This window comes from Panthera uncia (assembly GCF_023721935.1).
Source record: "Panthera uncia isolate 11264 chromosome B2 unlocalized genomic scaffold, Puncia_PCG_1.0 HiC_scaffold_24, whole genome shotgun sequence".
Classification (NCBI taxonomy): domain Eukaryota; kingdom Metazoa; phylum Chordata; class Mammalia; order Carnivora; family Felidae; genus Panthera; species Panthera uncia.
The window spans coordinates 79,250,391-79,272,435 of record NW_026057580.1 but is presented as its reverse complement, the minus strand read 5'-3'; the positions used below and the strand labels follow the sequence as shown (position 1 = coordinate 79,272,435).

Below are 22,045 nucleotides of genomic sequence, written 5' to 3'. Positions count from 1 at the left end.
GCAGTGTTAAAAGATTCCGCTCTGCAGAACACGCCTCAGGTTCCAAGCATGCGCACGCGCACGCGCAATCTTAACCCGACACCCTCCCCCACCCCACCTAATACAGGCCTCAAAGGAAGTGACGCAAAGCTAAGGGGCGGGGTGGGCTATGCGCCGGAAGTGGCTCGCTGATAGTAAATAAGGCCTGAGAGGGTGGAGAGATACTGTCTCCATTTTGTCGCCCTCTTCTGCTCCTGCGACGTTGCGGAAATGGGGAACGTCTTGGGACTGTGCTCCATGGCGAGCTGGGTAAGGAGGTTTTTAGTGGCCTAAGGGGTGCTAAGCGTACGATGCGGAAGAGAAGGGAACCCGAGCTGGGCTGGATGCGGCCCGTCGGTAACGTGGTACCCCACCCAACAGGGGAGTGCCTTCCGTCCCCATTCTCTCCCTATCTCCCGCGGTCATCCAACTCAGCTTTAGGGCCCTGAGTCTTGCAAAGAGCTGACCCGGGTGGCCGAGAAGAGAAGTGGAGATGGGAAGATAACCCCGATGGGAGAAGCGAAGAGAGCTGGTAGTCTTCCCCCAACACCCCGTCTTTCGTGAAAGCTACTCCCCATTCTCCCAGGCGCTTTTTTGTTGTTTTTGTGTTTGTGTGTCTGCGTAGGCCATCTCTACAAAGGTCTTAGGCCTGTTCCGTGGAGTTCCCCATCTCTTTTCGTCACATTCCCAGCGATCTCAGACTGCAGCACTGTCATCCCTGGAGGCATGTTGGCCTCTTTGTTCTGTGGGGCCGACTACAATTAAGTGCCGGCTATTTGGGACAGCCTGGCGGTAGTATTGACACGCTAATACTGTTTAGTCCTAGCTCTGTGGTTGGATCTTCAACCTTAATGGTAGGAGGAAATTTCTCAAGTAATAACATATGTATCTCTAAAAGCTGGTCAGTTCAGTGCTGAAAATCCTGTGTCTTTTGACATAAAGCATGCTTGGGTAATCTGGAATTTCATGTTTAATTAGGTGTGGGTTCCGTTTTAAATAGATAGCATTGTTAGAATGAATCCATTTTTCATTATAGTGGCACAATTTCTTGTTTTGGGTGGTGCAGATAAACTTCAGTTTAAGATAATCATTCCACTACCACCCCCAAATATAAACAGCATATTATTATAATTAATAAATTATTTATGAATTGGGGCGAGATATTTGCGTTGAAATCATAGTTCTTTAATCTGTGATTTCTAAATTCCACTTCTAACGCTTGTCTGACTTCCCAAATGACTCCCATTATATACATCAGTCAGAATTTTTATTCTTGTACATACCTCGCTTTTTTTTCAGAAATCAATGTACTGCTTGAACTGTAAAAGTTAAATTTTAATAAAATAATACATGGAGATTGTTATTTCAACTCAGGCCATTCTCTTGATTATGTTCTACGTATTTCTTCTCATAGTTTGGTATGGAAACCAGGTATTTTTTATCTCAATAAGAAACTGAGAATCCACTTGAGTCTGTTGTCTAATACAGAAGAGGTATAGTGTAATAAATGTTTTACAAAATAATAAATGTTAAAACATTGCTTTCATGGTGGGGGAGGGGGATGTGTGATTTGTAAAGTCAGATTTATCCATTTATCAAGTTGGCATATTCTTTGTATATAGTAAAGACTTAAAGGGAGGGATTCATACTTCCCATTTTGTTCTCATCTCCAGAACCTTGAACAACCTTTTTTGCCTCAAGGACACTTACAGTTACAGAAGGAAAAAAAAAATGTCTTAAGGTTTTTTTAATACTTATGTGTTCTAAATCAGAAAATAACTTTAGTGAGCAATATGGAAATACTATATTCCTATTAATGTTTTTACAACTAAATTGTTCACCTTTATTGACTAGAAAACTGATAAAATTAACACTGCATTGTAGTTACTGTTAATAACAAGGTATATTGGAAAGGTGGTAACAAGGAGGCAGTTTTCTTACCGTCCAGTAATTAGATCTGTGGCAGATATGCCAGATGGCCAAGGTTGATCTTTAGTGTTCTAGATTATTGTGGCCAGTCTGGGAATTGATTTTGTAGTCTGCAATTCTGGTCATATTTTCCCCTTTCCTTCCTGGTGCTTCTGTCTCTATTCCTGAATTGTTCAATTTTAGAGTAATTTGATAGCAATTGAAGGGGACTTTGCCTTGTAATATACAAATGTGTTTTTTTCCCACAGTCTTAACAGTCAATATGCTTATTTACTTAGAGGTTTTGACAAATTTAAAATTTGTTCAAATTTTCAAAACTATTCAAGGCATTAAATTGGAAGTTAAACCACAATTAAATCTTAATGAGTCCTTCAGGCTTGATCAATTTTTGTGAAGTTTTTTTCTGATTTATAAAAGCGCTGTAGAAAATTTCTGAACTATGAAAAAAGCACACACACACAAAAATAACATGTAATACTGTTGTGTAGAGATTGGAGCGTTAATTTTTTTATTTTGAGGTGGGTTTGTTTGTTTGTTTCTTTTTGCCAAGTGGCCTAGAATTAGATTGATCATAATCCTTGGTTCATGTATGCCTGGTCTTTGATTAGTGACTGTTACACACTCAGATATCTGAATCTCCCACCTAATCCTGTAACTACATTACCAGCAAAATTTATGCCTACTTCAGTGCTTTTCTCCACCCCAATCTCAACAATGGTGTTAATGACTAGAATTGATTTTTTGAATTACTGGACCTTATATACAATAGCTATCATTTTTTTGCCCAAGATAATTTAATGTAGTTAAGAAGAAAGAGCCAGTGATTACTGCCTGCCTATTTGTGAGCCTCAGCTAGATTTTTATTTTTTAGTACAATGACTTGTTTTTGCAGAAATGATTCATAGTCACTATGAATAGTCAAGCATAGCAGAGTACAAAGTTAAAATGTCACACACAAAAAAATGCCACCACCAATAACATTCCTTTTCTCTCAATGCATATATACACATGGATGAATGGACAAAAATTTTTTTTTAGGAATGGTAGCATGCTAAATTAAAGCATTAAATCGAATTTTTCCTGAATTTAACAAAAGAAAAAATAAAAGTAAAGGAGTTGCTGAATGTTAAATAAACATTTCTTCATCAGGAGAATTTCCTAAAAAGATTCCTCTGAGATGTTTCTATAGCAGTGGTTTTCAACTGGGCATAGTTTTGACCCCAAGGTGCATTTGGCAATGTCTGTAGACACTTTTTTTGTGTCCAATTTTGGGGTAAGAGGTGCATCTAGTGAGTAAAGGCCAGAGAAACTGCTAAACATTTTACACTACACAGGACCCCTCTCCCCACCCCCACAGAATTTTTTTGGCCCAAAGTGTCAATGGTGCCAGGCTTGAGAAATTCTACTTTATCCTCTTCGGTTGGCCAGAGTAAAAAATGGAATGAAACCTGAGAGTTTTAACTGCTCTTTAAAAAGGCATGTAATGAATTCTATTTTTACCTCTACCTTCTGCCTCACTTATGGAGGCTACCTGATGTCACCATTTCCTGATCTATTTGAGAATTCTCCTCTACAAATTTTACTGCTTAACATTTTCCTTTGATGGGTTATAATTAATTGGGTGCCTGATTTCAGCTCAGGTCATGATCACGGCTTGTGAGTTCAAGCTCTTCATCGGGCTCTGTGCTGACAGCTCAGAGCTTGGAGCCTGTTTTGGATTCTCTGTCCCTCTCTTGTTCTGCCCCTCCTTCGCTCATGCTCTCTCTCAAAAATAAATAAAACATGAAAAACAAAATTTTTAAAAGCCCTTTATTTTTTGAATTGTATTGGTATTTCTAAAGGGAGAATGGGTAAATTCACCTTTAATCTGCCATCTTTAACCAGAATCTTTTTGTATTATATTTTAATATGACCATTATGTATTATAACCATAGTTCTCCTAGTTATTTAGTCTTAGAACTAAACAAGTCATTCTTAAAGTGTATCCCTGGACCCTGTAGCATCAGCACACCTGGGAATTTATTGGAAACACTGACTAGGGCCCAGCATTCTATGTTAATAAGCCGTCCAGGTGATTCTGATGTCTGCTACCTTTTGAGAACCACTCCTCTACACTTAAGTGATTTCAAAGCTCAAATATTTCTTTTTAACCATGGCTTTTCCCAAAATTTTTTTTAATGATATGTCATCTAATTGACTAAATTTTATCATTTGCTAGAGTTTGGAAGAATTCATGGATGCTGAAATCCCTGAATTCTTTCATATGCAAAAATATCCTATTTGAGAGGCATTGTTTACTAGTATAATAGTATACCCATTACACCCATTTCCTTCAGAACTTAATAGTGTTTTTTGTGAATTCTGTTTTATCTTACAACCTCCTGGTATCCACTGCCTCCCAACACATCTCACATGTTCTATTGACTTTTTTCCTTTGCATGGATATTTGAACAGTTTTTACTTGTCTTTGAAATTGGTCAAGTATGTCTGACTTTAAATCTTTTATCACTTTTTTTTCTTCTGGTAAATATGTTCTTTTTTATTATTTATTTTTTAATTTACATCCAAGTTAGTTAGTATATAGTGCAACAAACTTAATGCCCCTTACCCATTTAGCCCATCCCCCTTCCCACAACCCTTCCAGCAACCCTCTGTTTGTTCTCTATATTTAAGAGATTCTTATGTTTTGTCCCCCTCCCTGTGTTTATATTATTTTTGCTTCCCTTCCCTTGTATTCATCTGTTTTGTATTTTAAAGTCCTCATAGGAGTGAAGTCATATTATTTTTGTCTTTCTCTGACTAATTTCGCTTAGCATAATACCCTCCAGTTCCATCCACGTAGTTGCAAATGCAAGATTTCTTTTTGATTGCCAAGTAATACTCCATTGTGGGTGTGTATGTGTGGGTGTGTATGTATGTATGTATGTGTATATAGACACATGTGTATACACATACATACATACACACATCTTTATCCATTCATCTGTCAATGGACATTTGGTCTCTTTCCATACTTTGGCTATTGTTGATAGTGCTGCTATAAATATTGGGGTGCATGAGCCCCTTCGAAACAGCTCTCCTGTATCCTTTGGATGAATACCTAGTAGTGCAATTTTGGGGTCGTAGGGTAGTTCTATTTTTAATTTTTTGAGGAATCTCCATACTGTTTTCTAGAGTGGCTGCACCAGTTTGCATTCCCACCAGCAGTGCAAAAGAAGTCCTCTTCGCAATGTCACCCAATATCTGTTGTTGCCTGAGTTGTTAATGTTAGCCATTGTGACAGGTGTGAAAATACCTACTCATTTCTTTTGGGGAAGTTTTTCTCGTATTCTATCCTTGAATGTCTTATTTAGAGGATTCTGTATTTTAAGGACACTAGTTTCCTTCATGTTTTATTGTGTTTGTTTTCTTTCTACATTTTTTTTCTGTCATTTTTTTAGTTGATACAATTTACATGAAATTCACACCTTGTAATATACAGGTCTGTGATTTTTGAGAAGTCCTATACTTATGTAACAACTACAGAACAGTTACTACCTTAAAAAATTCTGTCATCCCCATTCTTGGAAACCCGTTTTGTTTTGTTTTGTTTTGTCTCCAGAGTTCTTTCCAGAAAGGCATATGAATAGGATATACAGCATAGGGTGTTTTGAGTCTGGCTTTTTTTACTGAGTATAATTCATTTGAGACTTATTCATGGTGGTGTATTATTGGTTCCTTTTTAATTTTGCATACTATTCCATTGCTTGGATGTACCACAACTTAACCTGTCCATGTACCAGTTGAAGGGCATTTCCAGATTTTGGTGATAAAGTAGCTGTAAGCATTTTCATAAAGGTACCATTAAGGTTTTTTGTGTGACTCTTAAGTTCTTTTTGCTTAGGTAAAATATCTAGCAATGGAATTGCTAAACAACATGGTAAGCATACATTTGACTTAATAAGAAACCACCAAACTGGTTTCTAAGATAACTGTACCAATTTTCATTCCCACTAACAAAAAGTTGACAGTACTTGGTATTATGAGTTTATTTGATTTTGGCCATTGTAATGTGTGTGTAGTGGTATCTCATGGTTTTAGTTTGCATTTCCTTAGGAGATCTATAGTTTACATCATGGTTTACTCTTGGTGTTGGACATTCTGTGAGTTTGGGCAAATGTATAATGACACGTATTTACCATTAATGTAGCATGTAGAGTATTTTTATTGCCCTAAAAATCCTTTGTGTTTTGCCTATTCATCCCTCCACCCACTCCAACCACTGTTCTTACTGTCTCCATAGTTTTCCTTTTCCAGAGTATTGTACAGTCGAAATCATACAAAATGTAGTCTTTTTACGTTGTTTTCTTTCACTTAGTAATACCTATTTAAGTTTTCTCCTTGTCTTTTTATGGCTTAACTCCTTTTCAGCACTGAATAATATGCCATTATTTAGATGTACCACAGTACCTACTGAAGGACATACTGGTTGGTTCCAAGTTTGGGCAGTTATGAATAAAGTTACTATAAACATTCATGTGCAGGTTTTTGTGTGGACATGAGTTTTTCTTGGTATTTAACTGGATTGGATGGTAAGCATATGTTTCGTTTTATAATCTGTCAAACTGTCTCCAAAGTGGTTATACCATTTTGCATTCCTACCAGCAGTGTATGAGAGTAACTATTGATCCATATCCTCATCAGCATTTGGTGTTATCTGTGTTCTGGATTTGGCCTTCCTAATAGATAGGTAGTAGTATCTTGTTTTAATATGCATTTACCATATGCATATGAAATGTGATGTGGAACACCTTTGCATATGCTGATTTTCCATTTGTATTATCTGATTTGGTGAGGTGTCTGTTGACCCATTTGTTTTCTTATTGTTGCGTTTTAAGAGTTCTTTGTATGTTTTGGATAATACTCCTTTAAGATCAGGTATGTCTTTTGCAAAGTTTCACACAGTTGGCCTGTTTTTTCATTCTCTTGACACTGACTTTTGCAGAGCAGAATTAAAAAAAAAATTTTTTTTTAATGTTTATTTTTGAGAGTAAGCATGAGCGGGCTTGGGGCAGAGAGAGAGGGAGACAGGATCCAAAACGAGCTCAGTGCTGACAGCAGAGAGCCCGATGGCTGGACTTGAACTCAAGAACCTTGAAACCATGATCTGAGCTGAAGTCGGATACTTAACTGACTGAGCCAGCCAGGCGTACCTACTGAGCAGAATTGTTTGAATTTTAATGAAGACCAGCTTAACAGTTCTGTTTTTTTTTTTTTTCTGTGGATCATGCCTTTGGTGTTCTCTGAAAAAGTCATCACCACACCCATGGTCATTTGGATTTTTTCCTATATTATAGGAGTTTTATAGTTTCATGGTTTGTATTTAGATTTACGACCCATTTTGAGTTAATTTTGGGGAATGCTGTGAGATGTGTGTCTAGACTGATAGATTGATTTTTTTTTTTTTTGCATGTGGATGCCCAGTTGTTACAGCACAGTTTGTTGAAAAGATGATTTTGCTTCATTGAATAGCCTTTGCACCTTTGTCAAAGATTAGTTGATTTTATTTATATGAGGCTATTTATGTGCTTGCTAGTCTGTACCTTTGTCCCTTTTTTTGACAATACTATACTGGCTTGATTACTATTGTCACTTTATAATAAGTTTGAAGTTTGGTAGTTTCAGTCCTTCACCTTTGTTCTTTGGTGTTTTGTTGGGTAGTCTGGGTCTTGTGTTTCTATGAACTTAGAATCAGTTTGTCAGTATTTACACGATAACTTGCTGGGTGTTTGATTGGAATTGCATTGAATCTATAGATCAAGTTTGAGGAATTGATATCCTGACAATGTTGAGTCTTCCTAATCCATGAACATGGAATGTCTGTTCATTTATTTAGTTCTTTTTTTTGCTTATCAGAATTTTGTGTTTTTTTCTATTGATCCTGTATGTATGTAGTGTGTTAGATTTATACCTAAGTATTTTGGCAGTTTTAATTTGGGGGATGCTAATGTAAATGGTAACGTATTTTTAATTTCAAGTTTCACTTTTTCATTGGGGGATATATAGGGAAGTGATTGACTTTAGTATACAAACCTTGTATCCTTCAACCCTGCTATAATTGTTTATTAGTTCTAAGATTTTTGTGGGGGTTTTTTTGGTCAATTCTTTTGAATTTTCTACATAGATGATAATGTCATCTGTGAAGAAAGCTAATTTTATTTCTTCCTTCCCAGTGTGTTTACCTTTTATTTCCTTTGTGGGGTTTTTTTTTTTTTTTTTTTTTTTTTTTTTTTTTTTTTTTTTTTTGTTTTTTTTTTTTTGGTGTTAATTGCATTAGCTAGAACTTCCAGTAGTGTTGAAATGGAATGGTAAGAGGAAACATCCTTGGTTTGTACCTGATATTAATGGGAAGGTTTCAATTTTCTTACCATTAAATATGATAACTATAGGTGTTTTGTTGATTTTATTTATCAAGTTGGGGGGAGTTCCCCTCTATTCCTACTTTATGAGAAATTTTAGCATGAATGAGTGTTGGATTTTGTGAAATAGATTTTCTGCATCTGTTGTGACCCATCTTTTTTAGCCAGTTGATGTGATGGATTACATTAATTGATTTTTGAATGTTGAACCATTCTTGCATACCTGGGATAAACCCCACTTGGTTGTGATCATACATTGTTGGATTTGATACGCATATATTTTGTTGAAGATCTGCGTTCATGAGAGATGCTGATATAGTTTTTATTTTTTATTATATCTTTGTCTGGTTTTGTTGGTAGAGTGATGCTGGTCTCATACAATGAGTTAGGCAGTGTTCCTCTGCCTGTCCTCTGAAAGAGATTTCAGAGAACTGGTGTTTTTTTGTTTTGTTTTTTTTCTTTTAAGTGTTTGGTAGAGGTCACCAGTGAATCTGGGTCCAGTGCTTTCTGTTTTGGAAGGTTGTCAGTTGTTTGTGTTTTTTTTGTTTTTTTGTTTGTGGTTTTTTTTTTTTTTGTTTCTTTGTTTTTTTGTTTGTGTTTTTTTAAGTTTTTTTGTTTTTTTGAGAGAGTGAGTGGGGGAGGGGCAGAGAGACAGAGGGAGACAGAGAATACCAACCAGGCTCCACACTGTCAGCACAGAGCCCGATGGGGGGGGGGGGGGGGTGGCTCAAACTCAGGAACTGTGAGATCACGACCCAAGCTGAAACCAAGAGTCGGACATTTAACTGACTGAGCCACACAGGCGCCTCAGAAGTTATTAAATTATTGGTTCAGTTTCTTTAACAGGTATTGAATTATGCAGATTGTCTCTTGTGAATTTTCGCATCTTGTGTCTTTCAAGGAATTGGTTCATTTCATCTAGGTTATCAAATTTGTGGACAGTGTAGCTGTTGATTGCATTCTTTTATCCTTTTGATGAGTAGGGGATTTAAAGTGATGCCCTCTCCTTCATTTTTGATGTTAGTAATGATGTTCTCTCTTTTTGTTAGCCATCAGCATGTATATACACATGAGGTGCATATGTATGCATACATAATTGAATACAGTGTTCTTAAGATTTTTTAACAAACTCTTATCTGTTAGGTCAATTAAGAATAAGATGAAGAGGGGCGCCTGGGTGGCTCAGTCGGTTGAGCGTCCGACTTCAGCTCAGGTCACGATCTCGAGGTCCGTGAGTTCCAGCCCCATGTCGGGCTCTGGGCTGATGGCTCGGAGCCTGGAGCCTGCCTCCGATTCTGTGTCTCCCTCTCTCTCTGCCCCTCCCCCGTTCAAGCTCTGTCTCTCTCTGTCTCAAAAATAAATAAACATAAAAAAAATTTAAAAAAAATAAGATAAAGAGATTTTTATGTTTGATGTTCTTATTTAGACTCTTGACTTATATTAATTTTCTTGTCTCTAAAGGACTTCCTTAAACATTTCTTGCAAGGCAGGTCTACAATTTGACAACAAATTCCCTCAATCTTTGAGAAAGTCTTTATTTCTACTTCACCTTTGAAGGATAATTGACAGAGTATAGAACCCTCACTTGGTTTTTTGTTTTTTTTTTCTCAACACTTCAGATATTTCCACTACACTTTTTCTTGTATACATGGTTTCTGAGAAGTGGATATAATCTTCTCTTTGTTCTTCTATAAATAAGTTGTTATTTTTCTTCAGCTTCTTTCAAGATTTTTTTCCTTATATTTTCTTTATCTTTTATTTTTTGAGTTTGGAAGTGATGTGTCTAGGTGTAGGTTTTTAATTTTTGGTTTGTGGATTTTGTTTGTTTTGGTTTTTAGTATATGCTTCTGACATTAAGTTGGGAAAATTGTCATTGTTTTTTCAAATATTTCTTCTGTTTCTTTTCTTTTTTTTGTTATTTTCAATATATTACCCCTTTTTAATTGTCCTGCAGTCCTTGGTTATTCTGTTCTGTTTTATTCAATCTCTGCTGTCTTTTCAGTTTGAGAGGAGTTGTCCTCAAGCTAAGAAATTAAATTTCTCTGTCTTGTCCTAGACTGTTAATAAGCTTATCAAAGGCAGTTTTTCTTTCTGTTACATTTTTTGATCCCTAGCATTTTTTCTTGGTTCTTAGGTTTCTTATCTCTCAGTTTATATTGCACATGTGTTGTTACATGCTGTTTATTCATCATAACCTTTAACATATTCAGTCCTAGTTATTCTAAATTTCTAGTTTGGTAATTCCAGCATCCCTACCATGTCTGCTTTTGATGTTTCCTCTGACTCCTTAAATTATGTTTGTTTTTTACCTTTTGCTGTGCTTTGTAACTTTTTCTTTATAGTGGGACATGCTGTACTGGGTAAAAAGGACTGCTGTAAATAGGCTTTGGTCATGTTGTGGTGAGGTCTTGGGGAAAGAAGAGTGTTCCACAGCCCAAAGTAAAGTGTTCCACAGCCCTATGATTAGGTCATAGCCCTTTAGTGAGCCTGTGTCTGGACTGTGAACTTCTCAAGTGTTTCCTAGGCTTTTTCTTCCTCCTAGGTGGGAGAAGATGGCAAACGAGGGCTGGCGTTGAGTATTTCCCTTCCATGTTATTTTGGCTCTGATAATACACCCCCCCCCCCCCCCCCCCACCCCCCTCCTCAACAGGTTAGGCTCTGGTTAACCAGTTTCTCCTTAGGGCAGGCATTGTTAAAAACATGTGTTCTGGGTATATTTTTAAATGGTTGCTTTTTCCTTCTGCAGGAAGCATGAGGGAATTTCCACAGTAAGTTTCAGCAATTCTTCAGTTACAGTTTAGGTTGCCCTACTTGGGCCTTGGTTCCTAAGTTGGTTTCCACTTGTGATTTTCTACTTTGGTAAGTTGTGGCTCCCTGTATTTGCCTATCTGTTTCCAATCTTGGGGACAGTGATTTTCTCACCTGTCTTATGGATCCTGGAAGAGTTCTTGATATTATACTTTGTTTATCTTTTTACTGGTGAGGAGAAAGTGGTGCTTCCAGGCTTCTTAAATGGGGAAAAAAGATACTAGAAGTCTTCATTTGCTTTTTATATTTTTGATTTTGAATTGACAAGATGTTAAGAATTTGTATTCATGAAGGATGTTGCTCTCTTCTTTATAATGTCTTTGGATTTAGTGTCAGTAATTCTGGCCCACTAGAAAAGAGTTGTGAAGTGTTTTGCCTCCAGTTTTCTAGAATAGTTTGTGTAGAATTCATGATTTATTCCTTAAATGCTTAATAGAACTCACTGGTGAAACCATCTTTGCATGGGAAAGTTTCTAACTTAAAAATTTAACTTTTTAAAATAGTTACAGGGCCATTGATTGTGTGTGTGTGTATATACATACATATATATATATATATACACATATATATATATGTATGTATATGTAAATCTCATTGAATGATTTCTGACAATGTGGGTTTTTCAGTTTGTCCACTTTATCTAAGATACTGAATAAAATTGCTCATACTTTTCCCTTATAATTTTTTAATGCTCCTAGGATCTGTATTTGTATCTTCACACATTTCCAGTATTCATGATTTTTGTGTGATTACTTTTGCTCTTTTGTATCTTCATCAGTCTGTTTCTCAGTCATAACAGATTCTAAAATTGATTTTAGATTTTAGATTTCACTGATTTTCTTGTTCTGCTTTTTACTTCCCTGATTTCTCTCTATATTAGTTTCTTTTTTTATTTTGTGCTTGTTTATTTGATTGTTTTAGGTAGAAGCTCAGATCACTGATTTGAAATCTTTATTTTTGTCTAATGTCATTTAGTACTAAATTTCCTTTGAACGTTGCTTTAGAGCATTCCATGAATGTATTGTGTTATTTTCATTTTATTTAATTTCCTTTTGATATCTTTTGTCTGTGAATTATTTAGAAGTGTGTTATTTAGGGGCCACCTGGGAGGCTCAGTCGGTTAAGTGTCTGATTTCGGCTCAGGTCATGATCTCATGGTTCATGGGTTCAAGCCCCGAGTCGGGTTCTCTGCTGACAGCTTGGAGGTCAGAGCCTGGAGCCTGCTTTGGATTGTATGTCTCCCTCTCGCTTTTCCCCTCCTCTCATCTCAGAAATAAATAAACATTTAAAAGAAATTTTTTAAAAACGTGTCATTTAGTTTCCAGATATTTTTTGTTACTGACTTCTAACTTAGTTACACTGTGGGCCTAGAATACATGTTTGTTGCATGATTTGAAGCATTCTATGTTTATTGCAATTTGAGATTTGTTTTATGGCCAAGAATATGGTCTGTTTTGGTTGTGTTCTGTGTACTCTGGAAAACAATTTGTGCTGTGCCCTGGTTAGATTGAGTATTCCCTAAATGTCATTTAGGCACAGTTAATTGATAATCTTGTACAAGTTTTTATATCCTTATTGATTTTTGTTCTGCTAAATGAGAGAACATAAATGTGAATTTGTTATTCTTTTCAGTTTTATTATTTTTCCGTTCATGTATTTTGAAGTTCTCTTACTAAGTGTAGAACAATAGGATTGTAGGTTACTCTGTGAACATCCCATTACCATAATGAAGTGTCCCTCATTAACCCTGGTAAGATTCTTTGCTCTGAAATCTGTTGTGTCTGGTACTACTATGGCATGGTATTTATTTATTTTTCTTTCATAAATAACCTGTTTGCATTTTTATATTTAAGTAGGTTTCTTGTAGAAGAGCTAGAGTTGGATCACAGTATTTATCCAGTGTGATAGTCTTTGCCTTTTTAAGTAGGAATGTTTTTGCCACTTAAATTTAGTGTGATTGTGGATTATGTTTGGGCTTAAATAAACCATCTTTCTATTTTGTTTGTTTTGTCTTGTCTATTATCCCTTTTCTGTAGGTTTTTTTTTTTTTTTTTGCGCCATATTTTGTACTTACTAGCCATCACTTTTAGCATTCTGTTTTATTTCCATTGGCTTACTAGCCCTACTTCTTTGTCTTGGTTTTTTAGAGGTTACTTTAGGGTTTATAGTGTTTATTTTCAACTTACTACAATCTTCCTTTATTTCCAATTTAAGAACCTTATAGTGGTATATATAGTTCAGTGTCTCCTCTTGCATACTGCTTGTAATCCTCATACATTTGACTTCCACCTTTGTTATATACCCCACAATACATTGCTGATATTTCTGTTTTAAAAGGATAATTATGCTTTAAAGTAATTTTTTTTATATAAGAAAGGTACATTTGCCATTTTCATTGTTCTTCATTCCTTTTGTTGTATAGTTTTTTTTTTTTTTTTTTTTTTGGTATCTATATAGATAAGCTGTCTAGTATAATTTTCCTTCTGCTTGAAGGAGTTCCTTCAACATTTCTAGTAGTTTAGGTCTGCTAATTTTGGATTCTTTTGTCTTTGTCTGAAAGTGGTTTTATTTTACATTAATTTTTGAAAGAGACTTTTAGGCAGTATAAAATTTTATCACTCAAGGTTTTTTAAAGTACTTTTGCACAATTCTTTTTACTAGAATTGAGATCTTTGTTTCTATATAATATGGCTTAATTTTTCTGCCTGCTTTTTAAAGATTTTTTGTTTATGGTTTGAACAGTTTGATTATGATATGAGTTAGTGTGGTTTCCATCGTGTTTGTTTTCCTATAATTTTTTTTTTTATTTGAGAGAGAGCACATGTGAGTGGGGAGGGGCAGAAAGAGAGGGAGAAAATTCCAAGCAGGCTCCACACTGTCCGCACACAGCCCCATGTGGAGCTTGATCCCACAGACCATGAAGTCATGACATGAGCCGAATAAAGAACCACCCAAAGCGCCCCTATTTTTCTAGAATTTCATTAAGCTTCTTGGATCTGTGCATTTATAATCTTGATTCAATTTGGGAGCATTTTGACAATTATTTCAGAAGTTTCACTTCTCCTTCAAAAACTCTAATTTCACTTACATTAGACTGCCTGAAGCTATCTTACAATGCTCTGTTCATTTTTATCCTAGTGTTTTGTCTCATTTCTTCTGTGTCCAGATTTGTTCATCTTTTTTGCAGTGTCTTAGTATTTTTTGGTTTGGTTACTTTATTTTTCATTTCTACGAGTTTGGTATAGATCTTTTAAATTATCTTTCATGTCTCTTCTTAACATGCTGATGTTTTTTTCACTCTTGAGCATATGAAATATAATTAACATAATATCTTTATGCTGTTATTTATAATTCAGCCGTCTTTGTTATTTCCAGGTTGATTTTGATTGTTTTTTCTCATTAAAGACTGTATTTTCCTGCTTTCTTGCATAGCTATCAACTTTTTATTAGATGTCAGACATTGTAAATTTTACCTTGATGGAGGTGGACATACTTGTATTCTAAAACGAAAATATTTTTGGGTTTTGTTCTTGGACGTAGTTGAGTTACTTGAAGAAAATTTTTCTTAATGTTTTCTTTATACTTTGTTAAGTGAGACTGGAGCAGCTTTTAGTCTTGTGGCTGATTTTTTTGTTTTGTTTTGTTTTGTTTTCTCCCTTCTAAGTAAAAGCCTGTATAACTTAGTGTCTCCTGCATTACAAGGTTTTCCACTGTGGCTAGTGGGAATACCAACTCTTCTCCTTTAGTAATTTATTTAAATAAATGCACTGATCAGTACTCTACTACAGATTCAAGTTGAAGCCTCTACAGATTTCAAGAGCTCACTCTGTAGCTTTCTTCTCTTCATGATTCTGCTCTATAAACTCAACTTCAACTCTGTTCCAGCTCCCAACTCAGTCTCCTCAGTTCAGGTGGACTGCTAGCCTCTGCTTGGATTCCCCTCCCTTCACTAGAAGCTCTCCCGGGCAGAAAGATAGGTTAATCATGGAGCTCACATTGTTTCCTGTCAGGAATTACTGTCCTGCATTGCCTGTTGTTCATTGTCTGAAAACCATTGTTTTAATTTTTTCCATTAAGGCAGTAGGGTAAAGTCTAGTCATTGTTGACTCCATTTTTATCTAAGTTTATAGTAGTTAACTCAAGCTTTTTTCTGTTAGTAATTTAATTTTCAGGTGTGTCTGTTTTGTTCCTTGACAGTTAATTATTCTTTAAGTTTTATTTTCTCTTATTTCTTTGCTTAACTCTGCAAGCTCCTTTTTATCTTATTTTGTTCTTTTCCCGTTTAATTTTTGAGTTCTTTTTATTTGCTTTTTATTCTTTTATTGTTCAGGTGAAGCACTTGTACAGAATTTCTTTTTCTTACTGAGTTTTGTTTCAGACTGAATTCTTAAAATGTCTTCTCACCACCACCCCTTTTTTCCCTTCCCCCTGAGGGATGTGCTTATTTATTTATTTTTATTTTTTGTTAGAGTATGTTTGCATAGTTAACGATGATTTTTACTTGTCTTACTTAAGCTTACTATAAATGGCTTTGTTCCTACCTTATATTGGTTGCTCTAGTGTGTCTTGATTTCTACCATACTCCCTTCCCATGGTTTCTGAGACATTTCCCCTAGAGCTGTGGCTGTCAGTCTGGAATATCATAGTCTGTCCAACTTCCTGAAGTCTGATAGTATGGTGGAGCTAGCCTAGGTTATGGTGAGTGAGTTCTTATGAGCATACTTACACTTTCCTCTTCTGAAATACTGGTAAATACCCTTACCAATGTTCCTCTGGGGTATATAACTAGTTTAGGTGGAGTTCCACTGGAGAAAGTTAGCCTGAGTTTTCATTGTTTTCACTATCACCACTTCCTTTCCAGAAGAGGGAAAAGATAAGGATGCCAGTTCACTTCTTTTTCTCTTCTGGGGTATTTGAGAGGCCTCAGGATTTTGTGAATTCACCAATATATCTGTGGGCTAAAAGATGGGAGCCAGAGATGGGCATGTAATCATGAATATTTTGTTTTTGTTAAATTCTTTTCTGCTGATTTTTTTCCCCTTGTTTAACTCATTTATTTTGATTGATTTGGAGGTCAAACACTTAAAAATTTTTTTTAAGTTTGTTTGTTTATTTATTTATTTATTTTGAGAGTGAGAGCCTGTAAACAGGGGAGGGGCAGGAAGGAAGGAGAGAGTTGAGAACCCAAGCAGGCCCTGCACTGACAGCATGGAGCCCAGTGCGGTGCTCTAACTCACTAACTGAGATCATGATCTGAGCCAAAATCAAGAGTTGGACACTTAACCAACTGAGCCATCCAGTCTCCCGAGGTCAAGCACTTTTATGTTTTGACTTGGGTCTAACTTTACACAGAAATGACTGAGTTTTATAGTTATGGATAATTATATGTGACCCAAATCCTTTTGTTCTTTGGTAATCACTTTAACTTCAGTCTTTTTCTCTTTTGAGTGGATGGAACATAAATTTTCACTGTATCATTTTATTTTTTTTAATTTTTTTTTTTTCAACGTTTTTTATTTATTTTTGGGACAGAGAGAGACAGAGCATGAACGGGGGAGGGGCAGAGAGAGAGGGAGACACAGAATCGGAAACAGGCTCCAGGCTCCGAGCCATCAGCCCAGAGCCCGACGCGGGGCTCGAACTCACGGACCGCGAGATCGTGACCTGGCTGAAGTCGGACGCTTAACCGACTGCACCACCCAGGCGCCCCTCACTGTATCATTTTAAACTGTACTGATTTTTAATATTCTTTTTCCCAGATACCGTGTTTATGTGGCAGTGCCCCTTGTTTGCTGTGTCGATGCTGTCCTAGTGGAAACAACTCTACTGTAACGAGATTGATCTATGCACTTTTCTTGCTTGTTGGAGTGTGTGTAGCTTGTGTAATGTTGATACCAGGAATGGAAGAACAACTGAACAAGGTTAGTTTTTTTGTTTGTTTAATTGATTAACTGAACCTATAGTATGTGTATGTGTAAACTGATTTTCATGTTCAAAACAGAATAATGTACAAAGTAAGATAATGTGTAATTCCCAATTTTAGCAATCTTCATAGTCTTTTAGGAAAGACAGACAATACAAGACAGATTAAGGTCTGTGATGGTGGTATAGAAAATGTGCTGTGGTAATAAGGAGAAGTAAGTAATTATAACCAGTTAAATGTCAGAACTCAGTGGGTGTCATGGAAAAAGGGACATTCTAAGAAAGAGTAGAACTTCTCTATGCAGAGACTGAAAAATAGGAAGCAGAATGGGGATAAAGAGCTTGTTGCGCAGAATATGTATGGTTTAGGCAGATTGATAATTAGAAGTTAGGCAGTTAAATGTGGAGGCTTTTTCAATGGTATAATCAAGAACTATATAGAGAGCCAGTGATAGTTTTTCTGAATACAGAATTAACTGAATTGGGATTTAAATACTGGCAGAGGTAGAGTCATACATAATATTCAGGTTCTGATTCTGGACAACTAGGAGGAAACTGTTATTGTTAACCTAGGAAAAAAAATAAAAAGTGTACTTAAAAAATTTTTTTTTTCAGGAACTCAGGTTGTGAAAGGAGATGAGGAAAATACAATTATTTAATTTGTAAAACACTTGTTACTGTACTACATACATGAGTGAGAGTGTGTGTTTGTGTATCACGTGGGAAGTAGAAAACATTGTGTGTAACAAAAAAGAAATAGCTAGAGGTGTTTTGGGAATAGAGATGAAAGTTAAAACCATGGTAGCATATGCTGAAGACCATTCAAAGGGAGCAGACTAACTTTGACAAAAGCTCTTAGTGAGAGGGGTTGGTTAGAGAAAAGGGAACCTCAGAAGGAACAATGAAAAAAGGTGAACCAAGTGTATGCCCTGTTGTATAGGCCTGAGGAGGAAAGTATTTGACACCCAGTCCATGATTAGTGTCTTGAAAAAGCAATTTCTTCAGAGTGCTGGGATCAGAGTAGTGAGAGGAGAATTGTAAAGCCATGAGGAAATGTGTCTAATAGGTATAAACTGCTGATTCGAGGAGTTTTCTAATAAAGGTGGCAGTCTCAGAGGTCAGCTGAGTTAAGGAAAGGATTTTTAGGATGAGAATTATTCGTATTTTGAGATGAGTCAGCGATAGGAGATCTAATCTGTATGAGAGATAAGGTGATCCAGAGAAGGTTTAGAGGTTAGCTTTCCACCAAGACAAGATGAGTGACCATGCAGAATTTGAGGTTGAGAGAAAGTATGGCAGATGACCTCCATTTTAAAGCATAGTGTCTGCTTGAGGCTGGCATTTGGGTAAGGAAAGATGGTGAAGGTTTGGGAAATGAAATTATTATGATTATGAAAGTAACTAGCATTGTACATGGTAGATGTGGATGACCAGTTAATGTTACTCAAGTCCTGGGTATAAGCAAAAGACATATCTGTATGATTTTGTCATAGATCCAGTTGACTGTGGTTATAAATAGTTTAGTTGGTGGATGTTAATACTTAATACCAGATATTTTTCCTTCTCTGCTTTATGAAGGTCATCAAAGATTTGCATTTTCTGGAGTGCTTTGTGATATGTAGGGCCGTGTCTCTAGTACTGATCAGTGAGTGGTGAGTAGAAGAAATACACCTTGGCCTCTACTTACTGATTTCCTTTTTTTTTTTTTTTTTTCTTGTCAACATGTACCTCATTTGAAATGGTGGCTTCTTCAACAGCCTGGGCTCCTGAAGTGACTACCATGACCATTTATGTACATGTACAGTTATGTACATGAGCAAGAACTATAACTTTGCTGTTTTAAGCCAGTGATATTTGGGGGTTGTTACTGAACCTTCTTAACCTAATATAGGTGGTTGAATTCATTTAATTATGGGAATTTGCCAGGTGGTGTCCTGTATAAGGGAATGGGATAATTAGCCTAGTTGAGTACATGTTGCAAGTGACTGTTGGTAAGTATATATTGCCATAAGGCTCAAACTGGGTTAGCAAGGTGAGATTTAAGTGGCACCAAGAAAGGGCTTACAGATTGTGTAGAAACTAGCAAAAGGAAGTAGTGCTTCCATTAGCTTAAATATAATTTTAAGTTCTTGGTTTTAAAGGCACAAATTAACAGTTATATTTTGGCATATTGGTTTGCTTTAACATTTTCCAGAGGGAATAATTCATTCTCCTACATATGAATAGTGCATGTAGTTCTGAGAACTCCCATTTATTTCACTTAAGATTTTTTTTGTATTCTGATTCCAGTGTGACTTTGAAATGGCCATTAGTCTTTCACAATTCTAAGTTACAAAGTAAAATCAGTGCCAGCTATTATACTGTTAATGCAAATCCATTTGTTATCAGAAATAATACTTGTAGAATAAGAGACCAAAACTCAAAATGTATTTAGGTCTCATTGGCTTTGAGAAGCTATCAATGTTCTCTTCAGTATTTAGGAACTAACTTAGTTACTCTGTAATTGCCTTCAGCTTTTATTGATTGTATTCTTCTCTTACTGGTGTAATTCAATATATCACAGGAGAATGCAAGATTTTTTTGTTTGTTTTTAACATTTATTTATTTTTGAGAGAGAGAACGAGCGAATAGGGAAGAGGTGGAGAGAGAAGGAGACACAGAATCCGAAGCAGGCTCCAGGCTCCAAGCTGTCAGCACAGAGCCTGACACGGGGCTCGAACCCACAGATGGCAAGATCATGACCTGAGCTGAAGTCAGACGCTTAACCGACTGAGCCACCCAGGCGCCCCTGGGGGAATGCAAGTTTTAGAAAATTTAGAATAAGTCTGCAAGTCAGAATAAGCATCCAATGTAGGATTGGCATTCATAGTTTATCTTGGGCTTATATAAAGTAAAAACAGTTAAATGTCTACTGATGAAAATTTTCCAGATTTAACCTTGATTACATATTCAGCATAAACTGTCAAGCAAACTTCAGTTTTTTAAACCTTAAACTATTTGATTACATAGAGTTTTCATTTTTACTTAAAATTCTAGATCATAAACTCTTGTTTTTCTAGATTCCTGGATTTTGTGAAAATGAGAAAGGCATTGTTCCTTGTAATATTCTGGTTGGCTATAAAGCTGTGTACCGTCTGTGCTTTGGTTTGGCTATGTTCTATCTTCTCCTCTCTCTGCTAATGATCAAAGTGAAGAGCAGCAGTGATCCTAGAGCTGCAGTGCATAATGGGTACGTTTTTCAATAATAATGTGAAAATCTGTGCAGTCTCAGTACTTTTGAATCTGTCTAAAGAAACTGTAAAATAAATTACACAACTTGCAGAATTATTTTGTTATTCATGAATGACCAGGTAAGAATATCTTCTGGTCTCTACTAGAGAATGTCAGACTTTAGAAATACTAATATTAAATAGTAGCCTTGGGTTGTTTATTGGTATAATCTTTGATGCAGGTTGCTTTATAGTTTCATTATAAAAAGAGGATCTATATCTGTTATTAATAAGGAGGAACTTACTCCTACTTCTGCTTTAACCTTTTGGTAGACCAGTCTTACTACGTGAAACTGAACTTAGTTCCCTAGACCTACAGTGCAACCAAAATGAAAAACTTTTATCCTAAATAGGGTGATTGATTGTTTAAATGATTGGTTATACTAGACCATCCAGAAAGGAACTTCAGGATGCTTTTATTAATCTCCCTTAATGTAGAGCATCGCTTCTGGTACTTAATTTGAATGTTTTTAATTTTATCTGTCCTTTTCTGTCCATAAGTTAAAAAAAAAACCTTTTTTTGAGTATCTGTTGTTCTTTATTAACATATGCTACCAAAAACAGGAAGGATGAGCAAGTGTAATATAAGTATTAATGAAAAAATGTGCTGTGACAGGTTGAATTATTTTATTTTGTCCTTGTAGTTATTGGTATTTATTTGCACTCCTACCACTATATTTATTTAATGTGTTTTTAAACACTTCTCAAAATGTATCTCAGAATGGCTGTGACAACCATTTCCTGAGATAATACTCTTGTCAAAGTAGCATGCACATAGCACTCTTAGAATCATCTTTGTTACACGTGTTTCTTTTTGAGATAAAGTTGACTTCTAACATTGTATAGGTTTAGCCTATACAAAGTGTTGATTTCATACATTTGTATATTGCATTATGATTACCTTTGTAGGTTAGCCAGGACTTCAGTCATGTCACAGTTATTATTTCTTTTAATGAGAACAGTTAGCAACATTGAAGTCTGTAATGCAGTATTGCTACTTACAGTCACTGTGCTGTGCATTCCATCTCCAGGACTTATTTAGTGTTTGCAGGTTTGTTCCCCTTAATGGCCTCTCCCAATTCCCACCCACACACATACACCCCATACCCTGGTAACCACCATTCTGTTCTGTTTTTTACAAGTTCGGTTTTTTTCAGATTCCACACATGAGTAAGTGATACCATACAGTATTTGTCTTTCCTTGTCTGGCTTATCTCACTTAGCATAATGCCTTCAAGCTTCATATATGTTGTTGCAGATGATGGGATTTGCTTTTTTCTCAGGGCTATATAATATTCCATTGTATATCTATACCACTGTTTCTTCATTCATTGACAAGCACTTAAGTTGTTTTCATATCTTGCCTATTGTGAATAAAGCTGCAGTAGTAAACATGGGAGTGCAGGTATCTTTTTGGTATCCTGTTTTTACGTCCTTTGAATGTATAACTAGAAGGGAATTGCTGGATCTTATGGTAGTTTCTATTTTTAATTTTTTGAGGAAACTTTATACTCCTGTTCATAGTGGCTGAACTAGTTTACATTCCCACCAACAGTGCTCAAGGTTCCCTTTCACCACATCGTTCTCGACACTTATTTCTTGTCTTGATGATGATACCCCTTTCATCCTAACAGGTGTGAGGTGCTATCTCATAAATGTAAACATAAATGTTTACATAATGTAAACATAAATGTTTACATA

General features: G+C 35.9%; 1 protein-coding gene across 1 annotated transcript in view; it reads left to right on the top strand.

Annotated features, from left to right (window-relative positions):
* The first annotated feature begins 158 nt into the window (after positions 1-158).
* Positions 159-22,045, top strand: part of SERINC1 (serine incorporator 1) — a 36,046-nt gene continuing 14,159 nt past the window's right edge. The window contains exons 1-3 of the mRNA XM_049654279.1: positions 159-288; positions 16,913-17,074; positions 20,135-20,304. Of these exons, the coding sequence (XP_049510236.1) occupies positions 250-288; positions 16,913-17,074; positions 20,135-20,304 (371 nt within the window). The 5' untranslated portion in view covers positions 159-249. The remainder of the gene's footprint in view (positions 289-16,912; positions 17,075-20,134; positions 20,305-22,045) is intronic.